This window comes from Dendrobates tinctorius, unplaced genomic scaffold, assembly GCF_039654945.1.
Source record: "Dendrobates tinctorius isolate UK_male_01 unplaced genomic scaffold, ASM3965494v1 ptg000051l, whole genome shotgun sequence".
Classification (NCBI taxonomy): domain Eukaryota; kingdom Metazoa; phylum Chordata; class Amphibia; order Anura; family Dendrobatidae; genus Dendrobates; species Dendrobates tinctorius.
In genome coordinates this window covers 21192467-21213849 of record NW_027361719.1, presented here as the reverse complement: position 1 = coordinate 21213849, position 21383 = coordinate 21192467, and the positions used below count along the sequence as shown (strand labels likewise).

At 41.7% G+C, this 21383-nt stretch overlaps 1 protein-coding gene across 1 annotated transcript in view; it reads left to right on the top strand.

Annotated features, from left to right (window-relative positions):
- LRP1 (LDL receptor related protein 1) overlaps positions 1 to 21383 on the top strand; it is a 518911-nt gene that overhangs the window by 370378 nt on the left and 127150 nt on the right. The window contains exons 36-44 of the mRNA XM_073576846.1: positions 740 to 874; positions 1789 to 1918; positions 2005 to 2131; positions 3014 to 3165; positions 5958 to 6082; positions 10734 to 11105; positions 15333 to 15522; positions 16987 to 17191; positions 18047 to 18239. Of these exons, the coding sequence (XP_073432947.1) occupies positions 740 to 874; positions 1789 to 1918; positions 2005 to 2131; positions 3014 to 3165; positions 5958 to 6082; positions 10734 to 11105; positions 15333 to 15522; positions 16987 to 17191; positions 18047 to 18239 (1629 nt within the window). The remainder of the gene's footprint in view (positions 1 to 739; positions 875 to 1788; positions 1919 to 2004; positions 2132 to 3013; positions 3166 to 5957; positions 6083 to 10733; positions 11106 to 15332; positions 15523 to 16986; positions 17192 to 18046; positions 18240 to 21383) is intronic.

Genomic DNA, 21383 nt, shown 5'->3' with positions numbered 1-21383 from the left:
GGAGCTGCTGTCAGACTCTGCCAGCGGATTATCTCCAGAGAAGAAAGGAAATTCAGCAGGCTGAAACGTTTGCTCCCCCATCATCATCTGTAGGGGTAGAGGTGGCAGTGTCCTACACCAGGGTGGCCACGTTGATTATTTTGCTTTTTTTTTTTGGACAACTTATCAACAAACCATGGGGATAGATCATATTTTTATGGACACATTGAAAAACCATAATAAATCATTTTAATTATAAGCTATACATGTCTAAAGCCCATAATTCTGATATGAAGACATTAGCGTCATTCACTGTAAACTCTAAAATGATGATAATTACAGGCAAAAGTATCTGTATAATTTTCTTCAGCCTCAAAAAAAAATCACTGATGCATCAAATATTTTTTTTTACGGACAGGGCAAAAAATACCTTATTTTTATGGCTGTCTGAGAATTTCTGGACTTTTGCCCCATGCACACTGTCAACACTTCCTATCGGGTTCGGCTACCTTTTATCTTATATGTATGGGGGCCTTAAGTTTTCCCTTTTTTTTTACGGAATTAAAAACAAAGTATCATTCCTCTGCATTTGTCACTTTTCACCTTTTTGTATTTCGTGTAGGTTTAAAATAAGATTACAGCAGCATCTGTTAGTATGGGAATAACATTTATGGCAATTGTATTGGCAAAATGTACACGTGTTCTAAAATTCGTCAAGGTAACGTAATTGTTTATTTTTGTCTTTTTTATACTTCTCTAGATAATGACACAATCTACTGGGTGGACATGGGGCTCAGCACCATCAGTAGAGCCAAGCGGGACCAGACCTGGCGAGAAGATGTGGTTACCAATGGCATTGGCAGAGTGGAGGGAATCGCCGTGGACTGGATAGCAGGTTGGGCATGTGGAGCATGTTACTACCATGGCGCTACTCTTGTCTGTGTTTACAACTGATGGTATAGCGTCTCCTATCCAATGTCAGATGAATTAGACTGATACATGGAGCCTATAGATAATAATGCCCTTGTGTATAACTAGTAAAACTGTGACTCCTTTCTGGAAGTTTTGATTTATTTAGTACATGAATAGTAAAATAGAAACTTACTATTGTATTGGAAACGTGTCTAAAATCTAAACTTTTTCTAATAAACCAACTTATAACCTGTCCTATGGAAGTGTCTAACAATTAGACACTTCCATAGGACAGATTATAATTGATGGGGCCATCTACTGGTATCCCTACCTACTTGGTCACAATAACGGGTGACCAAGTATATGGGGATAATGAGTTCCCGAGTCCCCTGTCTAGAATGAATGGTGATCACATACTGTCCATTCAAGTCTGTGGGACTGACAAAGCGCCCTCGTTTATGCAGGCGTCATCGTCGAGGCCTGTGAAAATGTATATCCTGGACAACCCCTTTATATCTGTGTCAGAAACACAAAGCTGTGGCTGCCATCTAGATATATTAGGAAATTAATTGGCACAGAACTGCGGACATAAAAATGACATGATGATTAAAGGTGTGTGCTGATTCAATGAAAAATCATTTCGTATTGATCCCTTGTATTGATTCCTCCAGGAACACTCCTGGCTTATCTTGCGGTCTGTGTGTGATTAGACACATGACTTCTTAATATGAGTATTTTATTTAGCAAGCATGCCATGGGAAAAGACTGCAAGGACAATTACTGAAGCCGAAGTTCTTTTTTCCGTTTTCTGCTCTGATCAGACAGTGTCAATGTAAAATTTGGCTGTCTGATCCTTCCATTTATGATTTCATTGTCTGTCCCTTTTTTCTTCCACAGGCAACATCTACTGGACAGATCAAGGCTTTGATGTTATTGAGGTGGCTCGTCTGAACGGTTCCTTCCGCTATGTTGTCATATCTAAAGGACTGGACAAGCCCCGGGCCATTACTGTGCATCCCGAGAAAGGGTAACGTGCATTCATGTTCAGTGGAAATAGTAATATAAACAGCTTTGTGTTACTTACTTTGCTTTCTTTGCTCTTTGTCATGTTAGTTATCTGTTTTGGACTGAATGGGGTCAATTCCCTCGTATTGAAAGGTCATTCCTAGATGGAAGTGGAAGAATGGTCCTGGTAGAGTCCAGCATTAGTTGGCCTAATGGAGTCTCAATAGATTATGAGGTATGAGAGATATTACATGCTGTATGATGTGACTGATTTTCTATAACAGTGATAACTTACAAAGATCATAACCTTCCATACTTGGCTCCTATTGCTAGTATCACGTGTAATGCCGCGATGGCTCCTCTGTAAGCAATAAATATGATTCGATAATTCTATGGCGTCTATGATCCCATGTATTGGGTATTGAAGCCACTTTGGATATGAATGGTGTTCAGGATCACATCTTATCAGCTATCCAGAGAAAAAGTCTCATTACAACAACGGGAGTCCCATACATATATAGAGTTAGTGGCCATTCATGCCTGCTGCCGCACCATTTAAAGTTAATAGGATTGATCCTAGAGACTTTAAGTAAGCGATGTGTGATAATTATGGAAATACCTCTTTATCATTGACTGGGGGTAAACTATGTATGTGAATGTGTACATGAAACTGGTCCAAGTTGAAGATCTCAACTACAGGTGTTTGATAAGATCTTTTTCATGCTTAAATCCCCTAACATTTCCCTTGCGCCAAATAAAACTGGTGCAGGATTTTGTGTCATTCTTTAAATAGATGAGTATGTTCATTGTACTCTTTGGTTCTGCATAGAAAAGCCTCAGATTAGCCCTTTTAAGTGACAATGGTGCCAATCCATGTAGTAAATATCAGCGCCAGAAATCTGTAGCATCCTCAAGAGTTCTGCCGCAGATGTCCCATACATGCACAAATCCTGAAGTGCTAACATACATCCCAGTTGGGCTTCCTGCTCTTTTGGGTATGTGTTTGTGCTTTTATAAAGCCATTCCTGGGCAGTGGAGTGGCTTATTCTTCTAGATAGATATGACCTTATGTTCTGAATGTATTCAGGGGCAGATCTCAGCGTCGCTTGTCTTACAGGAAGCAAAGCTGTACTGGTGTGATGCTCGCACTGATAAAATTGAGAGAGTTGATTTGGAAACCGGAAAGAACAGGGAGGTTGTGCTGTCTAACAACAACATGGACATGTTCTCGGTGTCTGTCTTTGAAGATTATATCTACTGGAGTGACAGGTGAGGACACTCGCCGTTGTTCTTCCTAATTCATTGTCTCTTCCCATCAAGTATATTTCTCTATTCCAGTCTTTGGTAATGTTCTGTGTGGTGTACAGTGCAAGCATCCTGTAATAGCAGTTGACCATGGCTGCATACTTCCAACAAGAAGTAATAGCCATAAGATGTTTCGGATTGTGCAGTGGCTGAACACAAAAATGGAAGCCCTATCAACTGATGGGATACAGCAGTTGTGGAATTCTCATGTCATTTTGGCTTTGTTCACATTGTATTTTATGTTCATGATCTGTATAAACTCTAGAAAAATCGTAGCAAAATTTAAAAGTGTTATCCAACACTAGTAATCACACAAATGGATAGCTGTGAGACCATTTATGGGGTGGGTTGCGGGATTGGAGGGACCGGCAGCATAATAGAGAAGCGGCAGGGAAATATGATTTTGTGTTTTTATTTAATTTTCGCACTACTGGGCACGGAGCATAAAGCCCCATCGTGATGCATTCCTGCTACACTTATTTTAAAGTGAACCTGTCAGCTGTTTTGGCCGATATAAGAGACGGCCACCGCCTTTCAAGGCTTATGTACAGCAATATATAATGCTGTAGATGAGCCCCCGGTCCGACCTGAAAGATAAGAAAAAGAAGTTTTATTTTACTCACCCGGGGGCGGGTCCGATCTGATGGGTGTCGCAGGTCCAGGTCCGGCGCCTCCCATCTTCTTGCGATACCGCCCTCCTGTTGCTTCATCGCTCCCTGGCATCGCGCTCCTGTGCGGGCGTACTTATCTGCCCTGTTGAGGGGGCAGACCACAGTACTGCAGTGCGCAGATACTGGAAAAGGTCAAAGAGGCCCAGCACATGCGCACTGCAGTACTATACTCTGCCCTCAACAGGGCAGATAAGTACGCCTGCACAGGAGCGCGATGCTGGGGATCGATGAAGCAACAGGAGGGCAGCATCGCAATAAGATAGGAGGCGCCGGACCTGCGACACCCATCAGACCGGACCACACTGGACCGCCCCCTGGGTGAGTATAATAAAACGTATTTTGTTTATCTTTCAGGTTGAATGCTGTAGATAAGCCGTGAAAGGCAGTGGCTGTATCTTATATCGGCCAAAACAGCTGACAGGGTCCCTTTAAAAGACACTCTTAAAGCACATCTGGTCCATAATATATACAGCGGGTAAAGTACTGAACATGTTACCAATTTTCTAAGTAAACATATTTTTAATGGTGCTATTGACATGAAATTCACACCAGATGTCTGTAACAACCCCATCCAATCCACAGAAGTAAATAAGTCAAACCATACATGTCCATAAATTGTTATGTGTAGTAATGAGAAACGACACAGGGAAAACGTATTGAACATACGAGGAAATAGAGGTGCATAAAGTCATGACAAGAACTGAAATCTTTCAATAGTTAGAAAGCAATCCTGCCACTTAGTGAAAAATATCAGCTAGTTCAACTGATGGCCTAAGGTGTCTCATTAACAAGGTGCCACACAAGAAACATCTCATGACCAGTGTGATGTCTCAAGACCTTTGCATCCTTATTGTTGCAAAACATACTGGTGGCATTGGTTACAGGAGAATTTCTAAACTGAAAGTTCTAGTGAGCACTGTTGAGGCAATAATTTGGAAGTGGAAAGAACATAATTTCAGCATAAATCAGGCACAACCAGGTTGTGATTTCACACAGAGGAGTGAAAAGAATAATCGGAAGAGTTGTCCAAGAGCCAGTGACCTCATGTGGAGAGCTACAGAAAGGCCTGGAATCAGCAGGTACAATTGTTTCAAGGAAACAGTAAGTAATGCACTCAACCTCCATGGCCTGTATGCAGGTTGAAGCACATTTAAAGTTTGCTCAACAACATTAAGACAAGCCTGTGAAATACTGAGAGAATATAGCCTGGTCAGATGAGACCAAAATATAACTCTTTTTTTGGATGCTATAAAATACAATGTTTGGAGGTCAAAAGGCTCTGCACGTCACCCCAGAAACACCATACCAACAGTGAAGTTGGAGATGGGAACATCATGGTGTGGGTCTATTTTTCAGCATACGGCACTGGCAATCTTCATGTGATTGAAAGAAGGTTGAATGGACAAACTATACATTCTTGAAAAAAAAAATCTGCCATCTACCAAGATGATGAAGATGCAACGAAGGTGGACATTTCGGCAAGACAAGGATCCCAAACACACAGCCATGGAAACTCTCAATTGGTTTCAGAGAATCAAAACATAGCTGCTAGAATTGCATAGACAATCACCTGACCTGAATCCAGTAGGAAATGTATGGAAGTGGTTTAAGCTTGAGGCAGCTATAATTAGTATGCGGTGGTACTCAACAGGCCTGAAATACCTCAGTAAATCCACAAAAATGAGAAGAAACAGTGGCACTCGCCCTACAACTTTTAAAAGTTGCCTTATTCATTTTCTAGACAGAAGATAGTACGTCCTCCAGGCCTCAGTGCTTGTTACCTATAAACAGACGTCGCTTTCTCGTCTTGTATCTGATGTCTGGCATATGAATAAAACACCGTTTTAAAGTTATGGCTGAATGCCACAGTTTATACTTATTTTGGGGGATTTATGCTCAGCTGATATGTAAGGAACATTTTCTTTTGTGCTCACCAAAGGTTCCCGCTGAAAAAGATATGATCTTGTGTAACTTCAGAAGTCCACAACACAAAATAAATGTCAAGTTATGCTTTGTCTTTATATACATTGCTTGAAGATGTCCGATGCTGTCCCTGTGACTTGTATGTCGTGTCTTGTCCCACAGGACTCATGCTAATGGCTCCATTAAACGAGGGCAGAAAGACAATGCTACAGAGTCTGTGTCCTTGAGAACTGGAATTGGAGTACAGCTTAAAGACATCAAGGTGTTCAACAAAAACCGACAGAAGGGTAAATATGTGTTACAAGTATTTTATCAGACAGTACAACTTACCTCCTCTGTATAGAGGCTTACAATGAGCACACACACACTACCGTTCGAAAGTTTGGGGTCACCCAGACAATTTTGTGTTTTCCATGAAAACTCAGACTTTTATTAATCAAATGAGTTGCCAAATGAAGTTAAAATCTAGTCCAGACATTGACAAGGTTCGAAAAAAAGATTTTTATTTGAAATAATTTTCTCCTTCAAACTTTGCTTTCGTCAAAGAATGCTCCCTTTGCAGCAATTACAGCATTGCAGAACTTTGGCATTCTAGCAGTTAATTTGCTGAGGTAATCTGGAGAAATCTCACCCCATACTTTCAGAAGCCGCTCCCACATGTTTGTTTGGCTTGATAGGCACTTTTTGCGTACCATACGGTCAAGCTGCTCCCACAACAGCTCAATGGGGTTGAGATCTGGTGACTGCGCTGGCCGCTCCATTACAGATAGAATACCAGCTGCCTGCTTCTTCCCTAAATAAACAAAATCCGAAGGAATGGGGCCTACATAAATGGCACTTCTACACAACAATCTATCCAAAACGAAAAGAGAAGTAATGCCATAAAATCCATAGCCTTTATTATAACACAATCATATAAACATAAAAACACTAAAAAGGAGATACATGTCCAATACCACCTAATAAGGAGAGTGAATGTGTTGCCTCATGGCAAGTAAACACCACAGCAAAGTTAACAGTAAATAAATATGAACATAATATAATAGTACAATGGCTGCAAAAGTATATAGATGCTCCACTAAATGTTTGTCTGAAAAACACTCTATGTATGACAAAATAGCCACACTAGTTTGCACTAATATAATCCCACTAAGAAAATATCTAACAAATAAGTAAAATATTCAGGATTGAGAGTCCTCAGTAGTTGATACCTTTTAATGGCTAACTGAAAAGATGGTAACACATTGCAAGCTTTCGAGACTACTCAGGACTCTTCATCAGGCATAGACTAATACAAAATCTGAAGAGACCTGAGTAGTCTCGAAAGCTTGCAATGTATTACCATCTTTTCAGTTAGCCATTAAAAGGTATCAACTACTGAGGACTCTCAATCCTGAATATTTTTCTATCCACTGGCTAACACGGTACAAAGATATACATCTTTCCTGTAACAAATAAGTAGTGACTCACAATAATGGTCAAGGTAGAGTGTGGCTAATCACTCAGAGTTACTAGTGCTCCATGCATATACAGATATAAATGAAAAGTAGCTCTTAATACACAGGTATCATACACATATCAAAAGAGAGAGAGACCTGTACTATTATCTAAAAGGTACATATATTGCAAAGTGCAGCAGTACAGATATAAAGGTCTAATACTAAGGCTAAGTGCACACGTAGCAGAAAATTTCTGCTCAAAAACCTGACTCCCTTCCCAGAAACCACGCCTTTTTTGTCTTCGCGTTTTCCACGCGTTTTCATCGCGGTTTTTGCGCGGTTTTGATGCGTTTTTTTCCGGCGCGTTTTCAAAACGCATTGAACTAGCCAGAAACGCTGAAAAATCCGTGAAATTAATGAGCGTGCTGCGTTTTTTACCGCAATGCTTTTTTTTTCGCATTAAAAAATGCATCAATATGCACAAAAAGTGCAAAATGCATAGAAATTAATGGGAAGCTTATTTTTAGCGGTTTTATAGCGGTTTTATTGGCAAAACCGCTAAAAATACCACTGAAAAAACGCTGTGTGTGAAAACAGCCTCAGTGCCAAGAATCGGAGCATTTGCAAGGCGGTCTGGTGAGTAGTGTATAAACCATCAAGCCCCAGCCAGGTCTACCTACTGACAATAAAGTGCATAGTGCATACAAGAAAACATACAACCTTATTGGGCGCAGATCTCCGACGCGCGTTTCGCTCTAGCTTCGTCTCTAACTTATTTGTTAGATATTTTCTTACTGGGATTATATTAGTGCAAACTAGGGTGGATGTTTTGTCATACAGAGTATTTTTCAGACAAACATTTAGTGGAGCATCTATATACTTTTGCAGCCATTGTACTATTATACTATGTTCATATTTATATACTGTATGTTCTGCTGTGGTGTTTGCTTGCCATGAAGCAACACATGCACTCTCCTTATTGGGTGGTATTGGACATGTTTCTCCTTTTTAGTGTTTTTATGTTTATATGATTGTGTTATAATAAAGGCTATTGATTTTATGGCATTACTTCTCTTTTTGTTTTGGATATATTCTTCCCTAAATAGTTCTTGCATAATTCGGAGGTGTGCTTTGGGGGTCATTGTCCTGTTGTAGGATAAAATTGGCTCCAATCAAGCGCTGTCCACAGGGTATGGCATGGCGTTGCAAAATGGAGTGATAGCCTTCCTTATTCAAAATCCCTTTTGCCTTGTACAAATCTCCTACTTTACCAACACCAAAGCAACCCCAGACCATCACAATACCTCCACCATGCTTGACAGATGGTGTCAGGCAGTCTTCCAGCATCTTTTCAGTTCTGCGTTTCACAAATGTTCTTCTGTGTGATCCAAACACCTCAAACTTGGATTCGTCTGTCCATAACACTTTTTTCCAATCTTCCTCTGTCCAATGTCTGTGTTCTTTTGCCCATATTAATCTTTTCCTTTTATTAGCCAGTCTCAGATATGGCTTTTTCTTTGCCACTCTGCCCTGAAGGCCAGCATCCCAGAGTCGCCTCTTCACTGTAGACGTTGACACTGGTGTTTGGCATATACTATTTAATGAAGCTGCCAGTTGAGGACCTGTGAGGTGTCGATTTCTCAAACTACAGACTCTAATTTACTTGTCTTGTTGCTCAGTTGTGCAGCGGGGCCTCCCACTTCTCTTTCTACTCTGGTTAGAGCCTGTTTGTGCTCTCCTCTGAAGGGAGTAGTATATACCGTTGTAGGAAATCTTCAGTTTCTTGGCAATTTCTCGCATGGAATAGCCTTCATTTTTAAGAACAAGAATAGACTGTCAAGTTTCACATGAAAGTTCTTTTTTTCTGGCCATTTTGAGGGTTTAATGGAACCAACAAATGTAATGCTCCAGATTCTCAACTAGATCAAAGGAAGGTCAGGTTTATAGGTTCTCAAATCAGCCAAACTGTTTTCAGCTGTGCTAACATACTTGCACAAAGGTTTTCAAGGGTATTCTAAATATCCATTAGCTTTGTTACACAGCAAACACAAAGTACCATAAGAACACTGGACTGATGGTTGTTGGAAATGGGCCTCTATACACCTATGAAGATATTGCATTACAAACCAGACGATTGCAGCTACAATAGTCATTTACCACATTAACAATGTATAGAGTGTATTTCTGAATCATTTAATGTTAGCTTCATTGGAAGAAACTGTGCTTTTCTTTCAAAAATAAGGAAATTTCTAAGTGACCCTAAACTTTTGTACGGTAGTGTATTCCAAACCCATAAGAAGATGTATGATGACGCACCATGTGCAACTTGAAAAGGGGACAGGCTTCTTGCTTCAACACAGCTGTAATTTTTGACCAGAAACGAGAAGAAGACGCAAAGAAGTTGTTCTCCAATGGCTTCTCCCACCATGGTTTAGCTTGACTGACAAGTCTCTCTTTATACACAAATATGGAAACGCCTGTCAATCAAGCAAAGCTAGAATAAAAAGCTGTAGAAGATCCACCATCACCTTGACTTCTCTTCATATTCCCAGCTTTGCCATTACTCAGCAGCAGTATGTATCGTTGGAGCATATACCTGTTTCATGCTGTCAGTATTTAGGGTGTCATTAGTCTCTAGGTGGGTTTCTTTCAAGTTACAGTTCATGATATACTCTAAGAAATGTTCACTGACATTTGCTCAAGTCTGAACAGAAGGAACCGTTTTGCCTGTTCTCCTATTAGGGTCCATTCATGTGCTATTTAATCAGGATTTCAGACCAGATTTTGAGCCTTAGTCCATATTAACTTGACTGAAAATTTGCATCTAATGCAAGCAAATATATTAATTTACATGCTCCAGAATATTTTTTTTGTCCAAGCCACTGAAAAAAAATCATACATGAGAAGAATAGGCATTTTTTTTTTTCATTGAATGGCATTAATCTGTCTTGGCATCCACCTACTTGCTTGCATGTCTGTAAAAAGAATGTACGCCTTGGATTTCTTGTAAATGCATGTTAATTTGCCTCAAGCAAATTTTTTTAAATTTTGCCTTATAGTTCTAGAGATATTGGCTCTTTTATTTAATGCTAATTTTTCTATTCTTTACCAATTGGGCTGGCTATAAGGCAAGTCCAGATGTGTGCCTTTTAGGCTGCTCGGCTTAATTACCCTTTGAGGACCACCCCCTTGAAAGACCAAGACTAAATAAAACCGCCCATATTTCTGGAACCCTATGGTGGATTTAAAAAAAAACCCAGAATACTCAAGGGAGCAACGGAAATAAAATAAAAGCAAAAACTGGCCAGTTATGAGCTGGTGACACGTCCTCTTTAGCGCTCTTATTTTTTTTAAATAACATGATATTGTCACAAAAATTTAGAAACTGTGAACTCCATATTCTATCTTTTTAAATCTGTGCTCAAAAACAAAGTTGAAGACTGCTGATTCCATGCGACTTTTACTGCACTTAATGTCTTATTTATGTTTCACATTCCAGGAACCAATGTGTGCGCTGACAACAATGGTGGCTGTCAGCAGTTGTGCCTGTATCGGGGTGGAGGTCAGCGTACTTGTGCCTGTGCCCATGGCATGCTTGCAGAAAATGGTCTAAGCTGCAGAGAATATGACGGCTACCTCTTGTATTCAGAACGTACTATTCTAAAGAGCATACATTTATCTGATGAAAGTAGCCTAAATGCTCCGGTTAAGCCCTTTGAAGACCATGATAACATGAAGAATGTCATTGCTCTAGCGTTTGACTATCGGGAGAGCAACAAAGGAGGCACACGTATCTTCTATAGTGATATCCACTTTGGGAACATTCAGCAAATCAACAATGATGGCACAGGACGCAAGACTGTAGTGGAGAGTAAGTAATTTGACCAAGTGCTCTAAACTGACTGTCCATCTAATTGTGGATTGACAGACTTACATCTTTCCGACCCCACAAGGGCTGCAGTTCCCTGCACAGAAGATGAATAAGAGCACTGCTGTACAGAAAAAATAATAGAGGGGTGCTAAATCAGTGCTGCTGCCTGTTTATTCCCAGGATCATGGTGATGCCGGCAGTGAACTCTCAACAATCTCGAAATGTTGACCTTTCATAGTAATATGCCATCACTTTGTGTGTTGGTAATAACTAGTGATGAGCGAACGTGCTGGGATAAGGTGTTATCCGAGCATGCCCAGGTGCTAACCGAGTGTCTTTGGCCTGCTTGAAAAATATGTTTGAGTCCCTGCGGCTCCATGTCTCATGGCTGTTAGACAGCAGGAATACATGCAGGGATTGCTTGTTAGGCAATCCATGCATGTGTTGTGGCTAGAGTTGAGCGACTTTGGTCGGATCGGGTTTCGTGAAACCCGAATGAAACAAAATAAGTTTCAGATGAAACTCGTCCGACTAGAGCAAAAAAAGTCGGAGTTTCGTCCGACTTTTATTTCCCATTGACTTGCATTGGGGTCGGGTTTCGGACGAAACTCCGACTTTGTTTTGCTCTAGTCGGACGAGTTTCATCTGAAACTTATTTTGTTTCATTCGGGTTTCACGAAACCCGATCCAACCAAAGTCGCTCAACTCTAGTTGTGGCTATTGAACAGTTGTGAGACATGTAGGCATGGAGACTCGAGCATATTATTTGAGCACGCCAAAGACACTCGGATAGCACCCGAGCATTCTCGGGTAACACCTTATCCCAGCACGTTCGCTCATCACTAGTAATAACTCTTTAATCTATATATGGTATATAAACTACTTGCATTTGCACTTCCTAATAGAATGTTCAGGTTTCCATTAGATTGTGAAAATGCAGGGGGGCATCTTCACCCCTTGATCATTATCTCAGTGATCCCGCGATCTGATCTCTGACCCTGCTTACTCCTCATTGCTAACACAGACAAAGCAGTGGGGAAGAAGCAGTGTCAGTGTGTGCCACAGCTCTGGTAACTCATTACACGCTACAATCAATAGCGCCCACGGCATGTAAGAAGTGTGACAGAGGGAGATGACTCACTTCTTCAGCTCTCTGCAATGTGATCGCGGGTAGACGATGGTTAATATGGCAGCCTGAGGTTTAATATTGGCCTCTGGGACTGCTATAGATTAATGCCTAATAAATTGTGCCAGACTCACAATCTATCAGGATGCCTGTCAGTAAAACACTGGCAGGATGCTTAACTCACTGCACCGTGTGTTAACCTAGGCGGTCAAAGGCTCACTTGTCCATGTTACCTTGTGGGACAAGTAAATATTGTAAAAAATGAATAATTGACAACAGGTCTGTAAGGACCTGTACTATAAAACATATACTGTAATTATTTATACTGCTCGGTTATCCTCTGCATATAAAAGAAAACTACGCCAGAATTTTCGGTTTTATTCATCTAGCGTCACATAAAATGAAATAAAAATTAATAAAAAAAAGTATCCCAAAATGGGACTAATAAAAACTGCGGCTTCAAAAGAACTACCTTCACAGAGATCTGTGAGCAAAAAAATGAAATAGTTACGGTTATCAGAATATCATTAAAAAAACATTTTTGCAATTGATTTTCTTGTGCAAAATTAGTGAGAGTTAAACATATAAATAGGTTTCACTGTAATTGTACTGGCCCATACTATGTAAGAGGATTTTAGGTACTTACCGTAAAATCTTTCACTGATCCTTTATTGGGAACACCGGAAACTATGGGTATGTATGCTGCTGCCATCAGGAGGCTGGCACTGGGAATTACACTTACAGAAAAAGTTGGCTCTTCCCCTGCAGATTACACCCACCTCCAGATAGAGGACTGAACCAGTTTGTGAGAAAGCAGTAGGAGAGGCTATACAACATCTAAGAACTGTACAGTAGAATAGACCAAGAAGTCATAGGCCTCAATGGAAATAAAACATTCAGAAGGGCTGTAAGGTTTAGAGCTCTGTTCCCCAATGACGGCTACCAGACAGAGATTTTATGGTGAGTACCCAAAGTCGTCTTTTCTCAGTCGCTTCATTGGGTTACAGAGGAAACCTTGGGACGTCCCAAAGTATTCCTAACGTTGCGAAACAAAATAACGACAGAACAACAAATGTAAAGTCAGGCCGTAACCCTATCCTACTACAGCCTGCATCGCCCTACTACCTAGATGTGAAGGAATGAACTCTGTAAAAGTGGAGAATGTGTGGACGGAACACCAAGTCACAGCCTTACAGAGCTACAGAAGAGAAGCCTGATGGAGAAAGGTCCACAAGGCCCATGCCGCCTAGTTGGATTGAGCCTTAACCCCCCGCAGAGGCCATCTGTCATTAGCCGGATACACTTCCAGAAAGGGAGAACGTATCCAGCAAGCGAGAAACTATGAGATCTCAATGAGATCCAGAAAGACAGAGAGTCTAAATTAGGCCGTCACCGACAGGAAGTGTGCTCTGACCATGTCCAACTTGTGGAAGGAACAAGGATCGCCTGAGGGAAGAACCCCCAGTAGGATGACATTTATAATGGTGTTTGTTTTTTTTTGTGGGGTGGGGATAATGTTGCAAGAAAAATAACACCTGCCGCCAAAAAACCCAACGAGGGCTTTGCTGTAAAGGGGGACATGTGCCAAGGAAACCGGAGCAAAGCAGCAGGATGCCGGGAAATTGCTGTACTCGCCTGTCCTGAAGAGATTTGATTCTGTGGTTAGGGTCTTCAGTTAGTTTTTTGCTCTATTCAATGCGTCACACTTTCGTGGGCGGGCAGCAGACAAAAGGCAAAAGACCGTCTGCGGTAGTCAAGGGTCCTGCTATCTAGATGGAAGAGGACACCACAATTAAAGAATGTGCTCTCCACCTTTTGTCAGGTTTAATGAAAGGTGAATTCCAATCTTAAATTAAAGGGGAAGAGAGAAGAGTAGTGAAAATTAAAAAGATTGAGGCCTGTGTCTGCCTCCTCGTGACACTAAGCTGTGGAGGAGCTGCCTTGTTCTTTACGTGTTATTTTCAGTATCCGCTTCCCGGTGGCAGCAGCGAACACCTAAGGTTTGAGATGTCCCCCAGTGAAGTGACCGAGAAGACTACATATTTATCCTGCTTGGACAACACATACAAAAAAAATTGAAAAATTAGTGCCAGAATTGCGGTGTTTTTTTTTTTTTCTTTTTCATCCGGCGTTCCAAAAAATGTAATAGAAAGTGATTAGGAGGACTTAAATTATGCAAAAATGGCTCCAATGAAAATTACTTCTTGTCTTGCAAAAAAAAACCTCACATAGCTAGCTGCATTGATGGAAACTTATAACTCTCAGAATTTGTTCACACAAAAACAAGAAGTTTTGTTTTTTTCGTGCTGACCCAACGAATAAAGGCAACCCTTCATTTGTGCAGCTAAATGAAGTGACGATTTAAATGGCAAGACACCCCAGAATTGCATTTTTTTTTTTTCAATAGTTAGATATTTTGTTATGTGTACTCCAAAAAAGATGACACTAACAAACATTCTGCGCAAAAAAAAAAAAGCACTCAACAGCTATATTGATGGGAAAAAAAGATGGCTCCTGGAATTCCGCAAAGAAAAAGAAAGATGTTTGGATGTTAGGGCCAAATTAAGCCTCTTCCAGCAGTGTAAAAGGAATCTGTCAGCAGGTTTTTGCTACCTCATCTAGGACCAGCACAATGTAGGGAATGAGACCCTGAATCCAACCATGTATCACTTAGTTTACTGGTTCTGACACAATCAAGAGTTTTAGATTAGCATGAAGCGGAGCTGAGAAAGCAAACCCTGCCCACACCAGGCTCTCCATTTACATAGCTGTAGACAGTGAGCTGCTTATCACGGAAGTGGGCGGAGTCTGATTGCAAGGCATACTCTTCTGTGTCCCAGTAATAAGCTCCTGGTGCTAAAGTAATCATTACAGGTAAACAAAACCACAGAGCTTGATAAGAGAGGCATTGCTGAAATCTGTGTTTTAAGCCCTACAACAACATGTGCTCTCCAGATTACATATCAAAAACCCGCTAACAGATTTTCTTTAATAACTTAATTCTACTGCATGCACAGAACATGTAAATGTACACTGGAGCATTTCCAGAATATTAGAATAGATGAGGAATGATGACATCTTTATTCTGTGTATCCTGACAGATGTGGGTTCGGTGGAGGGGCTGGCTTACCATCGTGGCTGGGACACCTTGTACTGGACCAGTTACACGACGTCTACAATCACCCGCCATACTGTTGACCAAAGCCGATTTGGGGCTTTTGAGAGAGAGACAGTAGTGACCATGTCTGGAGAGGATCATCCTCGTGCCTTTGTCCTGGATGAATGTCAAAAGTAGGTGATGCATTATTGCAAGTTTAACCCCTTATTAGCTAATATTTATTTTACTCATTTATATAGCACCATTAATTCCACAGCGCTTTACAGACATCATTACTGTCCCCGATGGGGCTCACAATCTAAGTTCCCTATCAGTATGTCTTTAGAATGTGGGAGGCATCCGGAGAAAAAACGCCACTGCTAGGCAGCCAACCCCACCATGGTTTGTTAGGTGTGGGGTGGTTGTTTTTATCAGTAGTTTGCACCTGAGCTGCCCCTTGCCTCTATTAGTGTAGGACAGCTGCATCCTGCTAGATGTGCATTTGTCATCAGACAGGTTTCTGGTAAGGCCATATCTTGTTGTGTGAGTTTTGTTTTAAATTTTTCAAGGCATCCGGGGAACCCAGAGGAAACCCACACAAACACGGGGAGAACATACAAACTCCTTGCAGATGTTGTCCTTGGTGGGATTTGAAGCCAGGACCCCAGCACTGCAAGGCTGTAGTGCTGACCAATATTCATAGGTTGGAGTCAGTGCAGGTTGTTGGGGGGTTAATTTTGCCCAAACTCCCTTGATAAAAGTGATGGATAACTAGTTAACTAGTTAAGCGGGCGACATTTCTCCTTGTGGAGACTTGAAAGTCTTCATAAGGAGACTTATAGGCCATCAGATATGTAAATATCCTCTTCAGAATGAAAGAGAACTATAACTCCAGTGCCACCTATTTAGGGTAGCAATCATAAAAGTCAATATCAATCCTTTAATGAGGCTTACCACAACTTGGGCTAAAAATCTAGACCAGACACTCCAATTGCAGACCCATGTTTGGGGGGTGTTTTATCCTCATCAGTGCTAAGCATGAGGTTTGTTTTAGCTGTATTTGAGGCCCTGACAGGGTATTTAAGGAAGCCATTAAGGTTTTATTTTCCTAAATCATTTGATTAGACTCCTTTAAAAGGTCAATATTGAATTTAAGGATTGCATTCCCAATATGTGACATTACAGTACTAGTCCTTTTCCTCTCTGAAGAAGATATTTGCATATTTACTTTACCTGAGGAGCATTGCATGGCATGTAAGTCTTTTTACAACAGCTTGGCAGTCCTCAAAAGGAGAAATTTCCCCCCTCAGATTTTGTGCAGAAGCTTCTCACTTAGCCAAATCGCACTTTCTGTTTTGCACTGATGGAGGGTAAACACTCCAAAAACTGTGTCTGCAAACACATTAGAAACACGTGCACCACTTCTCAATTTTTTATCCACTCGTAGTTTTGGCTTACAAATACTGATGTAAAATACTGAACATGTGAACGTGACTTATGTTTACTTACCTGTGAGAGGTTTTTATATCGTATATTAAGATCCTTTTTTACTTTGAGCTTGAAAAATGATCTTTCTCGATAACTGGCTATGGTAGGGCTGTGGATGCCCAGTATTAATAAGGCCTTAATTTGTATTCATGTTTTCGTTTCTTTTATAGCTTTATGTTCTGGACCAACTGGAATGAGCAACACCCCAGTATTATGAGGTCTACACTGTCAGGTAGCAATGTGATTATAATCATAGACCGTGACATCCGCACCCCGAATGGATTGGCCATTGACCACAGGGCAGAGAAGCTGTACTTCTCAGATGCCACCCTGGACAAGATTGAGCGCTGTGAATATGACGGAACTAACAGGCAGGTAAGTAAGCTGTAGTGAGTCTCAGGCCATAACAGTTGCATTCACTGCGTTTTTTAAGTGTTACCGTGAGACATTATTCAGGATGGGGATGGAATTAACCTGCAGTTTTGGTTACCTTCCTTTTTTAACTTCATTGCATTCCTGACCCATTATCCCTTATACTGTAAAAATCCTCTAATAAAAAGAATTTTGAAGAAATGACCTGCAATTGTTCCAGCTGGGCTATTTGTTGCTGGTTGTTCAAGTGGGGAAGTTGGTCCCTTTCCATAGGATAGGGAATAACTTCTGAATCGCTGGGCTCTGACTGCTGGGACCCCCACTGATCTCCAGAACTGGGGCTCTGAAAGTTCCCTGTTTGAATGGAGAGGTAGTCGATCATACACTTCTCTGCACTATTCAGTCTTTTGGAGTGCTGAAGAGCAGCCAAATTCTGTGCTCAGCTGTATTCGGCCATTGAGAGCCCCAGTTCTCGGGATCAGTAGGGGTCCAGGCAGTCAGACCCAAGAGATTGGGAAATTAGTAGGGAACTTAGTATAAACATCCCATACACATTTGATGAAAATAGGCCAAATCCACTGATTTCGGGTTGACTGATTGTCCACCATGATTAATGACAGTATGCAGCTGTCAGAGCTGGCTGGCGGTAGATTTCTCCTTTCTTCTTGTTAAAAACAAACGAATGCTCAGTCAAGCTGAGCACGCGTGTATATGGCGTACTTGGGAGTTGAAGTTTTCTGCCGAAAGAACTCTTGTCCGACAGTTATGCCACGTGTATGGCTGACATTATTTACAGGTTTATTCTCTATTTGTTAGATTTTTCTCTATTAATTAGTAATATCTGTTTTTTTATTTCAGTGGATATTAAAGTCTGACCCGGTCCACCCCTTTGGTCTAGCTGTATATGGGGACTACATCTTCTGGACCGATTGGGTCAGACGCGCGGTTCAACGTGCGAATAAGTATGATGGCTCAGATCTGAAGCTCCTAAGAGGTGACATCCCGCAGCAGCCCATGGGCATTATTGCTGTGGCCAATGATACCAACAGCTGTAAGTAGCAAGTTCTATTGTTATTGCAGATATTGATAGCAACAGGCTACTCACATCCACCCGGAGGAGTTAAGCTGGAACTGGCTCTGTAGCAGGTTTATACAGCCCTGTTCAGCCGGCAGCTATCATGGCTGGCTCTCCCATACTCGGGAGAACTTGCTCATCTGAGCGCTCCTGTGTTCTCTATGAGAGCTATTGCCAGATAAGTCTAGGGCAGGTTATCTCAGGGGGAACAAAAGGATCAGTAGACAGGTCGGTTCCTTAAGTCCTCTGACAATCAATTGTTTAGGCTCCCCATACTCGGCCAGCATTAGTATAATGTCTATAGAGGACATAAAAGGGTTGTCCCACCAGCAAAGTACATTTCAAACAATAGATCTTGAAATAAAAAGAAGTTCCACAATTGGATCTATTGTTTATTTAATTTACTCATTTATATAGCGCTATTAATTCCACAGCACTTTTTAAGTGGCATCATCTTCACTGTCCCCAGTGGGGCTCACAATCTAGATTCCCTATCAGTTGGTCTTTGGATTGTGAGAGGAAACCAGATAACCCAGAGGAAACGCTTGCAGATGTTGTCCCTGGTGGGATTTGAACACAGGATCCCAGTACTGCAAAGCAACAGTGCTAACCACTGAGCCATCATGCTGCCCATGTTGAGTTAATCCTGTTCCTTTGCTGATATAATCTTATAAATGTGCCCCTGCTGTGTACTGTGTAATGGCTGTGTCTGACCGTACAGGGACATGGTCTGATCAGGCCACAGCTCCTGGGTAGGAGGTGAAGCATAAGTCACTTATGATAAATAAGTATACAGACAAAACAGCGGGGCTGGCAGCTGCTGCTTCCTGAGGTAACTAATTTTCCTGCCTGTGGTAACACAGGAAAATGTTTCCGCTTTGTCTCCAACCCTCTGAGCTCATCATTAATTAAGTCAGTGACATAGGAGCTCCAGCAGCCACTGTACTTATTCATCACGTCTACAATGAGCTCACAGGACTGGTGACGCGGCAGAATCACTCACTCCTATGATAAAACGCACAGGGAAAGGTGTTATCTCAGAAAGTAGCAGCTACATTCATGGCTGAAGGTGTTGGCACCCTTGAAATTGTTCCAGAAAATGAAGTACCGTATATACTCGCGTATAAGCCGAGATTTTCAGCCCATTTTTTTGGGCTGAAAGTTCCCCCCTCTCGGCTTATACGTGAGTCATATACCGGGGGTCGGCCGGGGAGGGGGAGCGGGGCGTGTCGGAGATCATACTCACCTCTCCTGGCATGTCTCTGCAGCCCCCCGTGCTTATTCCATCTTCTTGGTGCTGTTCTTCCTGCTTTCAGCGGTCACATGGTGCCGCTCATTACATATGCGCCTTTGTAATGAGCGGCACCACGTGACCGCAGAAAGCAGGAAGAACAGCGCCGAGAAGATGGAATAAGCACAGGGGGCTGCAGAGACATGCCAGGAGAGGTGAGTATAACGGAGGGAGCCATATTCACCTGTCCCCCGTTCCACCGCTGCTCGTCGCTCTGTTGTCTTGCTTCCTCTGGCAGTGATGTTCAGGTCAGAGGGCGCCATGACATAGTTAGCAGGCGCCCTCTGCCTGAACAGTCACTGCAGAGCCGGCAACGCAGAGGAGCAGCAGCTGCAGCAGCGACAAGGTGAGTATATAGTTTTGTTTTTTGTTTCTTTTAATTGAGGCAGCGGCAGCAGCATTGTAAGGGGCCACTAATCACTGTGCAGCATTACAAGGGGCCACTAATCACTGTGCAGCATTACAAGGGGCCACTAATTACTGTGCAGCATTACAAGGGGCCACTAATCACTGTGCAGCATTATAAGGGGCCGCTCACCGTGCAGCATTATAAGGGGCCACTCACCGTGCAGCATTATAAGGGGCCACTCACCGTGCAGCATTATAAGGGGCCACTCACCGTGCAGCATTATAAGGGGCCACTCACCGTGCAGCATTATAAGGGGCCACCAATCACTGTACAGCATTATATGGGGCATATGTTATTATGGAGCATGTTATAGGGCCACAATTATTCACTGTGAGGCAGTATTAGGCATATTTTTGTATGGAGCATCTTATGGAACCCATCATGAACTTTATGTAGCATCTTATGGGGCCCATTTTATTTTTGAAATTTACCAGTAGGTTCGGCATTTTCAACCCTAGGCTTATACGCGAGTCAATAAGTTTTCCCAGTTTTTTGTGACAAAATTAGGGGGGCAGCTTATACACGGGTCGGCTTATACACGAGTATATACGGTACTTCTCCAGAAAATTATTTTTGTTATAGACATGTTCATTTCTTTTATGTGTATTCGAACAACAACAACAAAAAAAAACACAGAAAAAAATCTCACATTGGACATAATTTCACACACAACCCCCAAAAATGGGCAGGATAAAATTGTTGGCACCTTTCCAAAATTGTGGGTAAGCAGCTTTCCTTCAAGCATGTGATGCTCATTCATATTCACCTGTGGCAAGTAACAGAAGTTGACTCAGTCTTTAGATTGTGTATTAGTGTGGGCCACACTAAGACTGGAGAATAGAAAGAGGAGATGAGAACTGTCTGAGGACTTGAGAACCAAAATTGTTGAACAATATAAACTATTGCAAGGTTAAAAGTCCAACTCCTGAAATCTTAATTTTTTTTTGTCTATGGTGCAAAATATATTCAAGAATTTTACAACCCATGGCATTCTAGATCATCTCCCTGTATGTGGACGGCAGAGAAAAATTGATGAAAGGTTGCAATGCATGATTGCCCAGATGGTGGATAAGCTGCCCCAATCAAGTTCCAAAGAAATTCAAGCTGTCCTTCAGGCTGAGGGTGCATCAATATCAGCGCGAAGCATCTATTGACATTTGAATGAAATGACCCGCTATGGCAGGACAGCCAGGAGAACTCCATTGATGACACAGACACAAAAATGCTAGACTGCAGTATGCAAAAATGTACATAAGTCAACATCCTTCTGGGAAAGCGTCTTGTGGGCAGATGAACCCAAAATAGAGCTTTTTAAATCGCATCATTCTACTGTTTACCAAAAACAGAATGAGACATACAAAAAAAACCCCACATTAACTATTGCCAAATATTCTGGAAGTTCAAAGATGTTTTGCTGCCT